The sequence below is a fragment of the Papilio xuthus genome, unplaced genomic scaffold (assembly GCF_000836235.2).
Source record: "Papilio xuthus unplaced genomic scaffold, Pxut_1.1 DF827777.1, whole genome shotgun sequence".
NCBI classification, from domain to species: domain Eukaryota; kingdom Metazoa; phylum Arthropoda; class Insecta; order Lepidoptera; family Papilionidae; genus Papilio; species Papilio xuthus.
Window position 1 is genome coordinate 5,009,772 of NW_013530872.1, and position 14,764 is coordinate 5,024,535.

Here is a 14,764-nt window from a genome sequence, read left to right on the forward strand (position 1 = left end):
TTTTCCACTCTAACTACAATGGTAATGATTATTGATTGAAATCGGAATTCAGGGTATTATAAAAGGAGTGCACGCATATACCTAGGTTTTCTCCTAGCTAAATACATTTATATCATTAAAAAGAAAGAAAGTAATTTTCAAATGCAGTAAATTGTTTTTGTCTCTCGTACAATATTAATTTGTATAAGAGTCTATAAAATTCAACGTATTTATTTTACTCGATGTAACTTGGTCACACGATAAAATAAAACTTTTATTAGGTTCAAAGCTGTATAAATACTCAAACGATAATGTAACATAACTACAGCACCCGATAATGTTGGATAAAATACCGTACACGCTGGTACAAATAGTGGTCACGCCTACGGCGCGGCGAGACCGACTTTCTCCACGATTCTCTTCAATTTCAACACGGCTAGACGATGCCGGTTCCAACTTAGTAATTTACCGAATCGCTTTTCCCATCTTAACCCATTCATAGGTACCGTTTGTGATTCTGGTAACTATGAACTTTAGAACTGTGCGATGAACCGTCAGCAAATAATGCTAACTATTAAATGTATACATTCTGTTTTTCAAAACAATACGCACGTTTTGTGTTCTCATCTTTCGGACAGACATAATGATACCGTAAATTTATTTTGCTTTATTATGTTATGTCTTCCGTCGTATGTGTCGTATGGAATATTTTGGTCCAAATTTGAGACAAGTCAATTTATTATTATATCTAGACATTGTAATCTTTGTTAACTTTCCTATCAAATCCACTTCTATATAAAAAACAAAAAATCCTTGAATAAATTCCAAAGATTAAAAATTTCACATCTAAAGGCTATGATCAAAGAACAAGAAAAGGAATGGAGCCAGTCCTTTACAATGTTGCGATACAAATCTGGAGAATGTACGCGGAGAATAGATGCCACGGTATAGCAATGTACCACGCTCTATCCCGGTAGTTGCAACCGATTGAGCGATTACTAGCTCACCGATATGCGGAAATCGAATGGGGCCGCAGCTATTGTTTATTGTACGCTATACTCCACTTCGCAACTGATAACCAACATACAAAGCTATACAACTCTTTAATATATTACTCTCTGATTGTTATAAAATTAATTGCATTGTGTACAATGAATGCAGAGATAAAGTCGTGCAGTTTATTATAGGAACGTAACTTCTCGAAGTAATTCATTAGGGCTTATTTGGATTAATGGGTTTATCTGCTCTAACTGTATGCGCTCCGCAAATCTATTGGTACTGTTTGAACAATAATTTATTCTTATGCGGCTTCTATATGACAAGATCGTGTTTAACCAAAATTACTACATTCATTGAATAAAAAATCAATGTGACTGTACATATAAGCTTATCAAGCAACCGAATGACAACAATTACATATATGTATAATTATAGGTATATTTCCTGCAATTTCGTGCACTTGATACTTTATACAAATGCCGTGACCATGCACATTTAAAAGCGATGCAATGCGCTTCAATTATGATTAATATACATTATATTTAACACGCTTTCTCTCATTATCGGAATGCAGCTCGGAATAGTCGCCGTTTCCTGTACACACAGGTTTGCAAAGGACACCTGCCGACTCTCATGCCGGATGCCAAGTACCAAGAAAATGTGTTTACACGTGTACTGTGTTAATTAATTAAAAAAGAAATTAAATGATTAAGATGATTTTTACGTTAGGAATACGTAAACATGTTAACAAAAAATATCTGCACTTTGTACATTACATTGTTGTTTTTAATATTATTGATGGAAAAACCAATAACTCGAAATAAGACTATTTGTAGATTTGTAAAATAATATGGATAACCATCACTTCAGCTTTCTTTCACTTGACAAAGATAAAATCCTGTCATTCCAAGATATTTCTCGCACCAAATTTGGTATACTATATTCTAAACGCGTGATCTTTCCAGAAACGGATTTAACCATTTCTAGTTACATTTCTGCTTCTTAGATAACCTGACAGCTCTAACCTTAAAAGGGATATTCATATAAATCCTCTCTATCAGCGTAATAATCTAAACGTACATAACAAGATGTTCGTATTAATAAGCAATTTGTACTACAAGATCAAACAAGCGTAGCCTCTTCCAAGTTAACTTGACTTTAGCTCGGGAAATGAACAAGCTTAAAACTGCTTATTAACAGTTTTCGATAACATTAATGCATATATCATAAAACATCAGTATAATATTAAATAATTTGTCCGTTTATGTGCAAATATGTAAAAAACAATAATGTATCAAAAAAGCTTGTATTTCATAGATATTTATCGAAAAAGATTAGTATAAATATAATGTTTTCGTGCGCCCTTTTAAGATACCCAAAATGTAATTTAATCTAAGATCAGACAAAGCTAAAAATCTTCAAATATGAATGTCAGGATTCGTGGAATATTTCTTACTTTGAATAGTTACATTAAAATATTTTTTACACATACTAAAGTTTAATATAATTTCGAGATTTAATAATAAGAGATCTCAAAGGTAAAAAGTAAGCCATTAAAAATGTTCACAGAGAAAAAGATTAAAGAATTATTTAGTAGTCTGAACGTCGCATAATTTACAAATAATAAAATAGTTATTCAACAACATAATTCTCTTTAAAAATACATCGCGTCTCTCATCACTTGCGACGTCGTCGCGCACAACAGCTGCCGGACTGGTTTGTCCACTCGTCGGATTGATTTAACGTAAACGAACGATCAGAATTGCTGCTTCGCATTTATACTCTCCTAGTACTTTATTATCGATTAACTATACTGATTTCAGCTTATTGAGTTAGTATTACGAGCATTGAGCGCGCCCATTTATCGGTTATGGTAAACAAACGTGTCGGAACGGTGTAACGGCGACTTACATTAAATCTTGCTACTTACGTATAACTCTCCCTCAAATAAATTATAGTCATTGCTGACTTAGTGCAGCGATAAAGCTGTATTAAATCAGCTTGAGTTAATCACGAGTAGATCATAGTCAATAGAATCATGAGTTTCAACTGTCGAAGTCTCGATAAAAATATGTTTTTAAGCTGTTTGATGTCAAAATACATTTTGTATTGCAGTCTCGCAAACGGTATGCATCGAGATATACGTATAGTGGAATTCAATAGAAATGAGCAATTATAACATACCTATCTAAACAATTTTACCTTTATAAGGTTGTAGTTACACTTATTTAAAACAGGCGCCTTTATATCATCAACTTGTTCACAAAATGTGAGACAGTAAAATTTCCATTTCCATTGAAGTCGACTATAGTTTGTTCAAATTTTTTAGAGGTTGAAGTGGTTAAATGTACACAAATATTGCGCGATAAACATTTAGGTGTACCAAAAGCCGCAATGACGTCTTTGTCTTTGCTAACTTACGTGAAAATTGAAATACACAATGCATAAATTGATTTTGAATTGTTATTGTGTAAGAGTAATACTTGTATGTTAATTGTTAACCTCACTAATATATATATAATAATGTAGTTAGCAATATAAAGCAAAGTAATCTTTATTTACATAAGAACTTGATTTTTCCTTTAGAATATTCTTGATTCAAATAAAATATTTTACATTAAATGAGTCATATATTACATAGCATTTTATATACTATTATATGACTTCATTAAAAAAATAATGTTATATATTTATTTATAAATTTATAACATTATTATATATGTATATAACCTATCTTTTTGATTTTAAATCACCAATCCATTTACATAACAGGACCTCTTATGTGAATGGAGAGACTTGTTTTGTACAGAATTTACATTAAGCAAACTTGAGAATTAGATAGCGATTACTTCCTGGGTAATAATAACAAAATGATGTAATAAAAGAATCCATTGTTATCACCAAATACAAAAAAAGCTATGAGTGAAACAAAGTGTATAAAAAGTCTTTAAATGCATAATATTTCAAACATAATTCCTTAACAACACTCATATATCAATTTCAAGTCTGAAGGATAAAAATTAATCAGAAAATTTACAAGACACAAATACTATTTAATGTTGGCATTGGAAAATTTATGAGTCATGCACATTTGGACTTCCCAATAGACTTAGTTTTTATATAATGAGCTCTATGTGAACAGTATCATTATATAAAAAAGTAAAGCGATAACGCTGTATCCTTTTAAAAATTGCAACTACACAAGATAATATGATGCTATAGAAAATATCAGGGTCACAACATCTTTTTTAACAAAAAAAATGCAAGACTAATTTATATACAAAACTCAAACAATGCCCTAAACTTGACAATTTGTTTCTTATCTTATAAATCAAAATGAAATTATGTTTGTTGATAAGTATTTGTTAGTAATGTTGAACATATTTATTTGATAAAGTAGTAGTAAATCTTACAATAAATAGAGAAAAGCCACATTTCATAGTATTATAATAATATCCTTAAATGTGGTATAAAAATGATATTATTGTATATTGTCTGTACCTAGTCAAACATAAATATTGTGATGCTATCTTACGATACAATTGATTGATGAAAACAGTTTGATCAATTTCTAATAGAAATTGCCTACAAACATTTTTTCCATACAGTTCCAATAAGGACTATATTTGATGAACTATTTGCAAACCAGCAAATAGATTTTTTTATATAACTTTTTCTACTAAATACTGGCATCATAATTAATTACAGCTAATGGTAGCTCATATTGTATCTAGTTCTGAGTATCTAATTCAACTATAAAAATATCCAATAAGATATAAACAGCCTTAAATTTTATATATATGTGTATAATACATACCTAAGGTACATAACTGAAGCACCACTCACAATCCGTTTCCAACCCAATGGCACAGTTATAGTTTGTGGAAATTCACCCTGTGCAGTCCTAAGATCTGTAGTGTCACTTGCGCTGGGAGTGGATGATGGTAGCACGGCCAACACCACACCATCTGGAGTTCGCACCAGTTGAGGACCACCACTACTCTCCCCTTCACTGACTATTGTCCTATTCACACCCACTTGCTGATTCAGTATATTAATACTCTGATTCACAATAGACTGATGTGATGCACTTTGTTCTAAAAACTGATAATTCACATAACCCTTACTCATAGAAATCTCCCTGTCACCACAGTTTGTACCATCACTATCTTGTAATGCACCTTCAAAATGATTTTGATTGTGACGGAGCGCTATCGGAAGCATGGAGGGCATATTATCTGTATTTATGGAACATCTCTGATATGTTGCTATTTCCCCTGCCTCGGGTACCCTACCCTGGAATGTCTCTACACTATACTCTGTTGGGACTTGATTGGAACATTCCCTCTTTACACTGACCTGCCTCTCAACTGATTTATCCTCTTTATGTGAGTCTTTTAAAAACTGTGGAGGTACATTATAGAATTCAGTTCTTTGGGTAACATTCTCGTCAAATGTACATTTGGCGTCATCATTGAATGACTTGTAAATAACACCTGAAGGATTCCTATGGTCATTTTGGTCACTTCTATAAACCGATCTTGACAGGGGTATTTGATTGGGTATGTCGTATAGTGCATCGTAAGGGGTGCTCGCGGGCGGCAGGTCGGGGCCCGCGGCGGCGTGCTCTAGCTGGCGCTCCGCCACGTACAGCAGCACGCGCGGCGCTCCAGCCACGCCCGCCCGCGACGCGGCCACACTCGCGGGCTTGCCTGACATCCTCCACAGTCATCACACTCCGCACCCGCCAGCTGCTCACTAGCTGCACGCGATCGGCGATCCACCGACGGTGGCGTGACGACTCCACCTAGCATCTCTGTCCTCCCTGAGATCATTGCTCCGCCTCCTCGCTCCGACCTCCAAACATTTCACCATCCTCAACTGAACGCTTTTTATGCACCGACATCAATTATAATGATTTTATGGCGGGCTATATAATGGTTCCAAATAATTTTATGGCGGAGCCCTTTTCGGCTCCATTGTAAAACCACTCAATAAAACAGGTAGTCGGTGTCTTTAGGCTACTGTATTTTTCATTACACTAGGATCCATATTGACACTTCAGAATGTAAAAAGGTCAAAGGAAAAACGGTATCTTCATCTTTAGTCACCAATGTTTCACGAACACTTTCGAAACATCACTTATATTATACTCCTTAAATGCGACACGGATGTAACTTTTAAACGGGCACTTAGTATCTAAATCTAAAATTTCTTTCGCCTAAGTATAAACGATGCTTACAAAGTGACATACTACGAACGAACATTACGAATTTACGAACAACGAATGAAGGATCCTGAGATACGTACTATATGCGACTAATAAATATAGTCCAGTGCACTTATTTATTTAAAGTACTCAATTGTACACTTTACGATTGGTAGGGTTATATTGTAGGTTATGGTTACCTTGGATGGCAAGAATGACCAATAATATCGTTCGATTCATGGTCCAAATTAACTGTGATTGGTCACAATTGCTATCTTAGGATAAACTACCTACCTACAGTCTTTTCAAGGGTCAATTTTCGAATCAGAATCCGAACAAGAAAAGCTTAGAAAGAGACATCGCATCACTTTTTAACAACGCTCCCTAGAGACTTCCTTAGGAACTAATTATCATAATGAATATATCATGTTCTATCCAAATTAAAATTATGAGTATTAAAACCCCATCTTTACTCATACTATTCTTTCTTTCATTAGAAGGAACAATCAAAATTATAGATTTAACTTTAAGAAATGCAAGCGATATGTTATTGGGGGCGATAGATAATTACAAAATAACATGGCAATGAGAAAGAAATTTACGTTTACTTTGTCGTTGACTTGTCACTGCTGACATATGTCAATGTCAAAACGTCGAAACCAGTAAAAACAGTAACCACGAGCCACGAGTAGTAGATTATAGTGTGTTAATATTTTAAAACATTAATTAAAGCACGCGTAAAGGAATCAGAAATTTAATACAAAATGAAAAGAAAAATATCAGATATTGAAAAACAAGAATCTAAGTAAGTTTATTTTCGATGTTAAGGTTACTTTTACTTATTTTTGTAATAGAAGTGTCATAACGTGCAATTAAACACATTATTTTTTTTTTGCAGGCTATCTTCCATTCTGTTCAAAAAATCCAACAAATTTACTGAAAAACTATCAAAAAACTCATACGCACACAAAGATGAAAAGAAACCGGCATGGTTCGATGAAGACGATGAGCAATTTATCGATAATACAGCCGCACCTAATTCAAAAGAGAAGAGTTTGTACGCTAATAAACTCAAGCAAAAATATAATACTTTAATGGGCACACCGACTTGGGCAGAATTGAAGGAAACAAAAAATGACGAGGATGATAGTGAAATATTGAGAACCGTTGGACATTTGCAGAAAGTAAAGTCAATTGGCCTTCCAAAAGACTTTTTAGAATATAAAAAGTTTCCAGCAATAAATCGTGAAACATGCAATGAGGGGGCAATTATACGATGCTTGGAATTTCATCCAAAACTGAGTGTATCTCTTGTTGCTGGCACATCTGGTGTAGTTTCGTTGTTTACTATTGGAGGAGATGCAAACACTAAACTCCACAGCTTCAAACTGAAAAACTGGAATGTTACAGCGGCTCATTTCACACCCGATGGTACTGAAGCCTATATAGCTTCAGATAATAATCACAACTATTGTATTTACGATTTAGTCAAGGCAGAACCCAAATTAATGCAATTGCCCAAAGTAGTAAAAAAACCAAACATTTTTAAATTGTCATCTGATGGTAAGTATATTGCGACAAGTATTGGTTTGGATGAGGTGTATATAATATGTGCCAAGTCAAAAGAACTCCTTCGATCACTCAAAAACAACACAAATATTGCATCTGTAGCTTTTAGTTCTAATTGTGATAAGTTGTACTGTTATGGAATGCAAGGTGAAATAACTGTATGGGATATGTCAACGTTTAAAGCTCTAAGCAAATTTCATGACCAAGGTTGTGTTACAGCATCAAGAATAGAAACCAGTGCGTGTGGTAGACTTTTAGCTACTGGAAGTGGGGAAGGCATTGTCAATGTGTATGAAATGTCCAACTTAACTTCTCTTTATCCAATGCCATTAAAAACAATTCCCCATTTAAAAACTAAAATAACAAGTATAAAATTTAATGGAACATCAGAAATACTTGCTATATCATCAGGATACTATCCCAATGCAATCAAAATCCTTCAATTACCATCATACCATGTGTTTTATAACTTTCCATCAAATTTAAATTTATATCAAGTGCAAAATGTGAGCTTTTCTCCCAACACTGGTTACATGGGAATAAGTAACAATAAGGGACGTGCCTTTTTGTATAGGCTCAAGCATTACAAGAATTATTAAGGCTTTAAAAGTTGTTTTATTTACCTGAAAAGTTCCATTGTATATGATTTTTTTAAATATGTTTCAAACCTCATACTAATTGTAAAATATTATTAATACTATTTTTTCATTCATTGACAAGTCAGGGTTGTTTATAAAAATAAAAAATTGTGCTATCATATTGTCTAAAACTTATGTCTCATTAACATGTATTAGTGTAAAATTTCAAATACCTCCCCTGCAGCACCATAGACCAGTTTTTAATGAGGCGTATTTTTCTTTGCTACAATGTGGGAGAAGTGCTTACTATTGCTAAACCAGAATTTTACATAATATTAGTACATATCAATGTTGGCTCGCACAATGCAAACATACCATTGTATTTATTAATCAATAGCTGTCACCCTCTGTCTGCATGGGATTAACAACAAACTTTATAGATTAGCCTTTGTATCATCCGGACTATGTTCTACATCTCTATCATCTATGCCAAATTTCGGCGAGAACCATGCAGCTGTTCTAGAGATACCTTCATAAAAACATCCACCCATCTAAACATTCGCATTTATAATATAAGAAGTTTCTATAATAGTATAGGTTTTTGCCTAAAAAAGGGTGAAAAACAAAAGAAGAAAATATGTGAGATAAAATGTTTATTTTAATGCATTTTACAATAAAATTTAACATTCTACAGGAGTAGTCACAAAAGGGCACCTACAATCTGACCAACTGTTTGCATGATACCATATCATACAACAAATAATGTTAAGCCACAAATATCAATTTTAGGCAATGCACAAGTTTTACATTTCAGATACCAAACCACTATAAGTTAGACACACTACAACTTACAACCACATAAATAAATCTAATAAATTGTTGGAGCCTTGTTGCAGTTTCTATTATCAATGAAGGCTAATTTTGAAGCAAATATTTTAAGATGTACATTATTGAATTCTATGGAAGCTTGAATGAGCAAAATCTAGATAACTGTTGTGGTGTACAAACCATATTACCATCCCTGTCTTTCTCCTTGAAGAATATGAGATAACAATATGTTTTTTATATATGTAGTAACAGTTATGTAGTTGATGTGAAACAAGGCTCTCGGAAAAATAAAAATCACAGTAAGTAAATTTGAATGTTACTAGAATTTATCTACTGCACCTAAAATTAATGGACCTATTTATCATGATCCTACCGTAATTGTCTGGAAATTATTTTTATTGGTGAAAATGAAGTGATACTTTCATTTTCAAACTTCACGTACATCAGTGCATAGTAAAGATTGATGGACATATTTGCACTAAACTGTACATTCTATACCAATCAGTCCAGTAAAAAGATGAAGAAAATAAAAGTACACAACTTAAATGTTATTAAACACGATTAAGTTATGATGATTATTATTTTATTACATTACAAGTTTGAATTTAACTAGATTCTATGGAAAAAAGTAAATGAAAGAGGTATGGAGGCAACGAATTTAATAGCAAACAATATAGATATCTGTTTACTTTCTTTATTCCTCAATAAATGCAAATGACACATACAAATGTTAAGCCATTTGAGAGTTAAATAACCATACAAGGCTTCTTAGTTATTTATTATATATTTATTGAGAAGTTTTCGTTAAAATTTGTTATAATTTAATGGAAAAAGATATTTTGAAATACATTCTAAATGAAGCCATCTATGTTTTGTTATCACAATAAAATGTACATGGCAATATTTTACCATTACAAATTAATAATCTATTAAAATTATTTCATACAAAGTCAATAACAAAAAAGTTTTGTCACATACAACAAAAAAGTAAAGAAATAAGAAACAACACTTCTCTATATTGATTGCGAGATATGAATACTGAATTCGTTTCCCCTTTTATTGTAAGGGTGTGTTCATCAAATGTATTGTTAGTAACTAACTGTGAGTAAGCAATGCGCAATTGATTATTTCTATTCATATCTAATTTTAGTTCACGTGATTACGCCACGTGTAGGCGATACCCAAATATAGTGTGATTTAGACCGGGTCGTATGAACGGAAGGTTGTCGCACAACGAATTGTCGATTGAACAGTGTGTTACACAACCAAATGCAGTAACAACGCAACTAACAGCTTTAAAAAGTCGTGCAAAATCAATAGTTATTGAATTACCACAGAATTGATTTGTTTCTGCGACATCACACCGGTTAGAAACCTTCCCCACATGTTAATGTAGTAACACTATACTTAGTCAATGTAGTATGTTTTCTTGTACCTTGTGGCAGTTAATTTAATTTATATTAAAACTATCTAGCGCACTGGGATTTACAGTTATTATCTTAGAATACATTTGTGGTGAACACCCCCTTACCGAGTCTATAAGAGCTTATGGTAGTGCACCATGTGTCAGGTCCATGTGGTGCGGCGGTGCGGTGTGGCTGCGACTATCCGGTAGCGCATTGCACGCGGTTCATGCCGGGGTGATCGTCGTCTTCTTCGTAGGCGGCGTGGTGAGCACGCCGTCTGCGATTCTCTTGCTCCGGATCCAGCTCAACCAGCTGGCACTCTTCCGCCATTTCGGGGATTTCAATCTATAAGCAAACGTCAAATATGATATTCCATAACGCGACATTAAATTTAGAAAATAAAATTAAAAATGCTTGGTACCAAAAAATAGATATTAGACATAATAGTAATCACAATATTTACCCTTGGTCTCGGCGGCAAGCAGTTCTCTAATGCGGGAATGACTTCAGGCGGAATTGTGTTGGGGAAATTAACTAAGAATTGAATGATCAGTTGCCCCTTCTCAAATGGATTTTTGTACATCGGCATACCTGAAATAATATTAATATTCATTTAATTCCACACAACAAGGCCAATGTCATATATTTTTAATTTCAAACATAATATACTGTATTGCAAAAGTAATTGTAAAAATAAAACAATGTACAATTGTTAACTCACACTAACCTTGAATATATAAAGTTCTTCAAGGGTCACTTATAAATATTAAAATATCTAATTTTAAAAATTTACACTAGATACCAACCTTCATTCAGCACACACTTCACATCACCATGTTTGATGACCTCTCCAGGCATCACAGTAATCACAATGTCTCTATCATCTAGAGTTCGGATAACCTTCTGGAAGCCACACAGCGCTTCCACAAGTTCTATATTTAAGCGTAGGATCAGATCATTTCCGGAACGTTTAAATAACTGAAATGTATTTTTTATTAAATTAGACATGAGAAGAACAAATACATGAAAGATAATTTGTACCAAAAAATCAAGAAAAGTTTTCTCAAATGACCTTGTAAGGTACTAGGCTAAAATACTGATGCAAAATATTTGTGAATCCCCAGGTCAAGATGTATGGATTTGAAAAAAATAAAAACATCAAGTGTATCATGAATGTAAATAACAATTACATTTAGCAGCATTATACATGCTAATCAAGTCACATCGTTAACAATTGATCTACATAACATTACTGTATTGTTGATCATGATAATCAATAAAATACAGTATTTATAACAATATCTAAGCGTACTTAAAGTCTGATTCATAAACTCCATAATATTGAGAAGTGCTTTGATATTCCAATAAATTACTATTAATTAAACTTAAGATTACTTAACAATATTTAATCAAAAAAGAACATTTCGTAACCAGTAATGGATTTAATAGTATGACTTGCAATTATTTTGCAATGACTGGTGTAAAATAATTTTATGATAAAAAGAAAAAGTCATTGTTTTATGTAACTCAATGTATAATTACCTCATGTTCTTTCTCATCTAACACTATGATAAGATCTCCAGCCTCCATTTCTGGTTCCTGATCACCCTCACCACTGAAGACAATTTTCTGTCCATCTGTCATACCTTTGTCAATGTGAACTTCAAGAATTTTACGGTCTCGAACAGTTTTTCGTCCCTAAAATTCAATAATTTTTTAGAAACAATATAACAAATTACTATGTAAATTGTCTGAAATGATAAATGTTATAGGAACACATCATTATTTTACTTTTATATTATATTTTAAGAAATGCTCAAATAGTATAGTGCAGTTTCCAAAGAAAAGTATACCTGACATTGATTTTTAAAACATCTAATAGTTTTGACTAAAGAGACAAGTTATTGTTTCTTACCTGACAGACTTTGCAGCGGTCTTTGGGATCAATGATTTCCCTCATGCCACGGCAATCAGAGCACACAGTTTGGATTTGTTGGATCATGCCGGGTGCTAGTTGTTGGATCTGTACCTGCATACCAGTACCTCTACAAGTTGGGCAAGTTTGAACTGCACCCTAAAGATGAAGAATAAATAAGTATTATTCATAGATACATAATGCGACTAACATTTGTAATCATAGCAAATCAAAAGCAGTTCCGTAATTAAATATGTGATTTAAGTTTAAAAATTAAAGTTTGAAATAATGGTACTGGCAATTTTTATCATAAAAGTATTATAATTTAAAACCAAACAGTTTTAAAAAGCTAACAATAATGAAATTAAAAAAAATTTTTAGAAGGATATACCTTTTTACCACCTCTGCCTTCACATTTCTCACAGATAACATTCTTCTGCAGGGCCAGCTTTCTAACTGCACCACGGTACAATTCCTCTAAAGTAACAGACAGCTGGTGTATAACATCCTTTCCTTTCCGTTCACGACCACGTCGCCTGCCTCCACTGAAGCCACCGCCAAAGAACATGTCAAACAGATCCATGGGCGAAGAGAATCCACTTCCACCGCCACCTTCTTTTAACGCTTGCTCTCCACCTAAAAATATTGTGCAATTTAAAATACAATATAGGAGTAAAATGATGACTTGCAATGAATGTTTTGTTTATAATTTTTTTAGATAAATCAATGTAGTTCAATGTTAGTTATTTAATCAACTTTTATAAAAAAAAATCAACATTGAAGGCAGACTACCTCCTAAAACACTAAAGTGTAAAACTGAAACAATATGCAATTTAGTATACAATATGCAACTTTTTATGCAATTTAGTCTTTTCTAATGAGAGCTATACATTTACATTAAATTGATCCATAATATTCATAGCAGTTATTATATCTTAATCGTAATCATACTTTTATTTTGTGAGAATTAATAATGTACCTTGATCGTAAATTCGCCGTTTATCCGGATTGGAAAGAACTTCGTAGGCCTGTGAGATCTGCTTGAAGCGTTCACCTTCATTGGGGTTCTTGTCAGGGTGGTATTTCAAAGCTAACTTTCTATATGCTTTCTTTAGTTCATCTGTAGTGCAGTTAGGTTTTACCCCCAAAATATCATAATACGTTGTCTCTTTCACCATGTTTAATCCTAAATGAATAAGTAATTGAATTATATACTTGTGTTTTACAATCTTGTAAAAATATATATTACTAGAAAACTATACATATTTCCTTAAAATTATCAGCTTTCTCCACCAAATGCTACAACGAAAACATGAAAAATATTTATTCCTAACCTAATTTGTGATTACAAAGAAAAGTAAAATCTAGAAACCATAGAACTATGACATGACAGCATGGTGGAAACTATCAAATCTAAAAAAAACTTATCGAGTTGCTGGAATGGATAAACTTTATAGCCAACAGTTATATGATATGAAACTAATCTTACCTGTCTTATATTCACTTGCACTAACACTAATTAATTACTCAAAGTTCCAGAAACAACGACACAACGACTTTAAATATATCGCCTTCGACAAAGCAACCTTAGCGCACGATAGTCAAATGACGTTTGGATTGGATCGAAATCAAGAACTCTATATTGTCGTTGTCGTCATTCGTTAGTCGATTGCAAAAACTTACTCTTTCTAGAAAATTCTAGTATTCGTTCCATTATACGCATCTTGATACGGTTGAAATTTAAATACGTAAAAACACAGTATAAAATTGTTGTAAATTTCGCATAACCATCGATTGAGGAAAAGTTGAAAGACCATTTGAACCAAAATTCACGTGTAATTTATAATAGCCAGCTACCACGACAAGACAACTTTGAGATTAAGCTCAGTAGAAAATTGTACATGGGTAGTTCATTTCTTTTGTAAATCTTAAACTAGGTATCCCCATATTTTTCTAGAAATATCAAAAACTTCAAATGTCAATATGTCTATGGTTACTGTCTAGTTATTGACACATTGTCAATGCTAAACGTGATATTTCACTTTGACAAAATTTCAGCGATTTTGCATAAGTAGCTGACATCTATACTTGGAAAGGCTAAAAACCGTGATACTTAGTGCCTATTTCATTTCCGCCATTTTGGCGCTGACGGCTGTGATTGGTGGCGGTGGTTAGGAACAGAACTAATAATATATATGAAATGAATGGTAAGAACTTTAAAAAGTGCGTTTTATTCAGAAAGAAGCAATAGCTGTAATTTCCAAGCAATCTCCTATCTATA

General features: G+C 33.0%; 3 protein-coding genes across 5 annotated transcripts in view; 1 reads left to right on the forward strand and 2 right to left on the reverse strand.

Moving 5' to 3' along the window:
- Positions 1–6,272, reverse strand: part of LOC106115762 (uncharacterized) — a 56,348-nt gene extending 50,076 nt beyond the window's left edge. For all 3 annotated transcript variants that reach the window (XR_001227776.1, XM_013309271.1, XM_013309272.1), the window contains exon 1: positions 4,796–6,272. Coding sequence is in view for 2 of the 3 variants with exons in the window: in XM_013309271.1 (XP_013164725.1) it covers positions 4,796–5,697 (902 nt within the window). In the remaining variant the exon portion in view is untranslated. The remainder of the gene's footprint in view (positions 1–4,795) is intronic.
- Positions 6,273–6,809: 537 nt separating this feature from the next.
- Positions 6,810–8,365, forward strand: wcd (U3 small nucleolar RNA-associated protein 18 homolog wicked). Its single transcript, XM_013309033.1, has 2 exons — positions 6,810–6,992; positions 7,086–8,365. Exons 1-2 carry the CDS (start codon positions 6,952–6,954, stop codon positions 8,353–8,355), a joined length of 1,311 nt encoding a protein of 436 aa, XP_013164487.1. The 5' UTR covers positions 6,810–6,951; the 3' UTR covers positions 8,356–8,365.
- Positions 8,366–8,970: 605 nt separating this feature from the next.
- On the reverse strand, positions 8,971–14,118 carry Droj2 (DnaJ heat shock protein family (Hsp40) member A4-like). Its single transcript, XM_013309596.1, has 8 exons — positions 13,973–14,118; positions 13,463–13,669; positions 12,875–13,119; positions 12,484–12,642; positions 12,111–12,266; positions 11,375–11,546; positions 11,032–11,159; positions 8,971–10,913 (listed from the first exon to the last, which is right to left on the reverse strand). The coding sequence occupies exons 2-8, from the start codon at positions 13,659–13,661 to the stop codon at positions 10,767–10,769; spliced, it is 1,206 nt and encodes a 401-aa protein (XP_013165050.1). The 5' UTR covers positions 13,662–13,669; positions 13,973–14,118; the 3' UTR covers positions 8,971–10,766.
- Between the last annotated feature and the right edge of the window lie 646 nt (positions 14,119–14,764).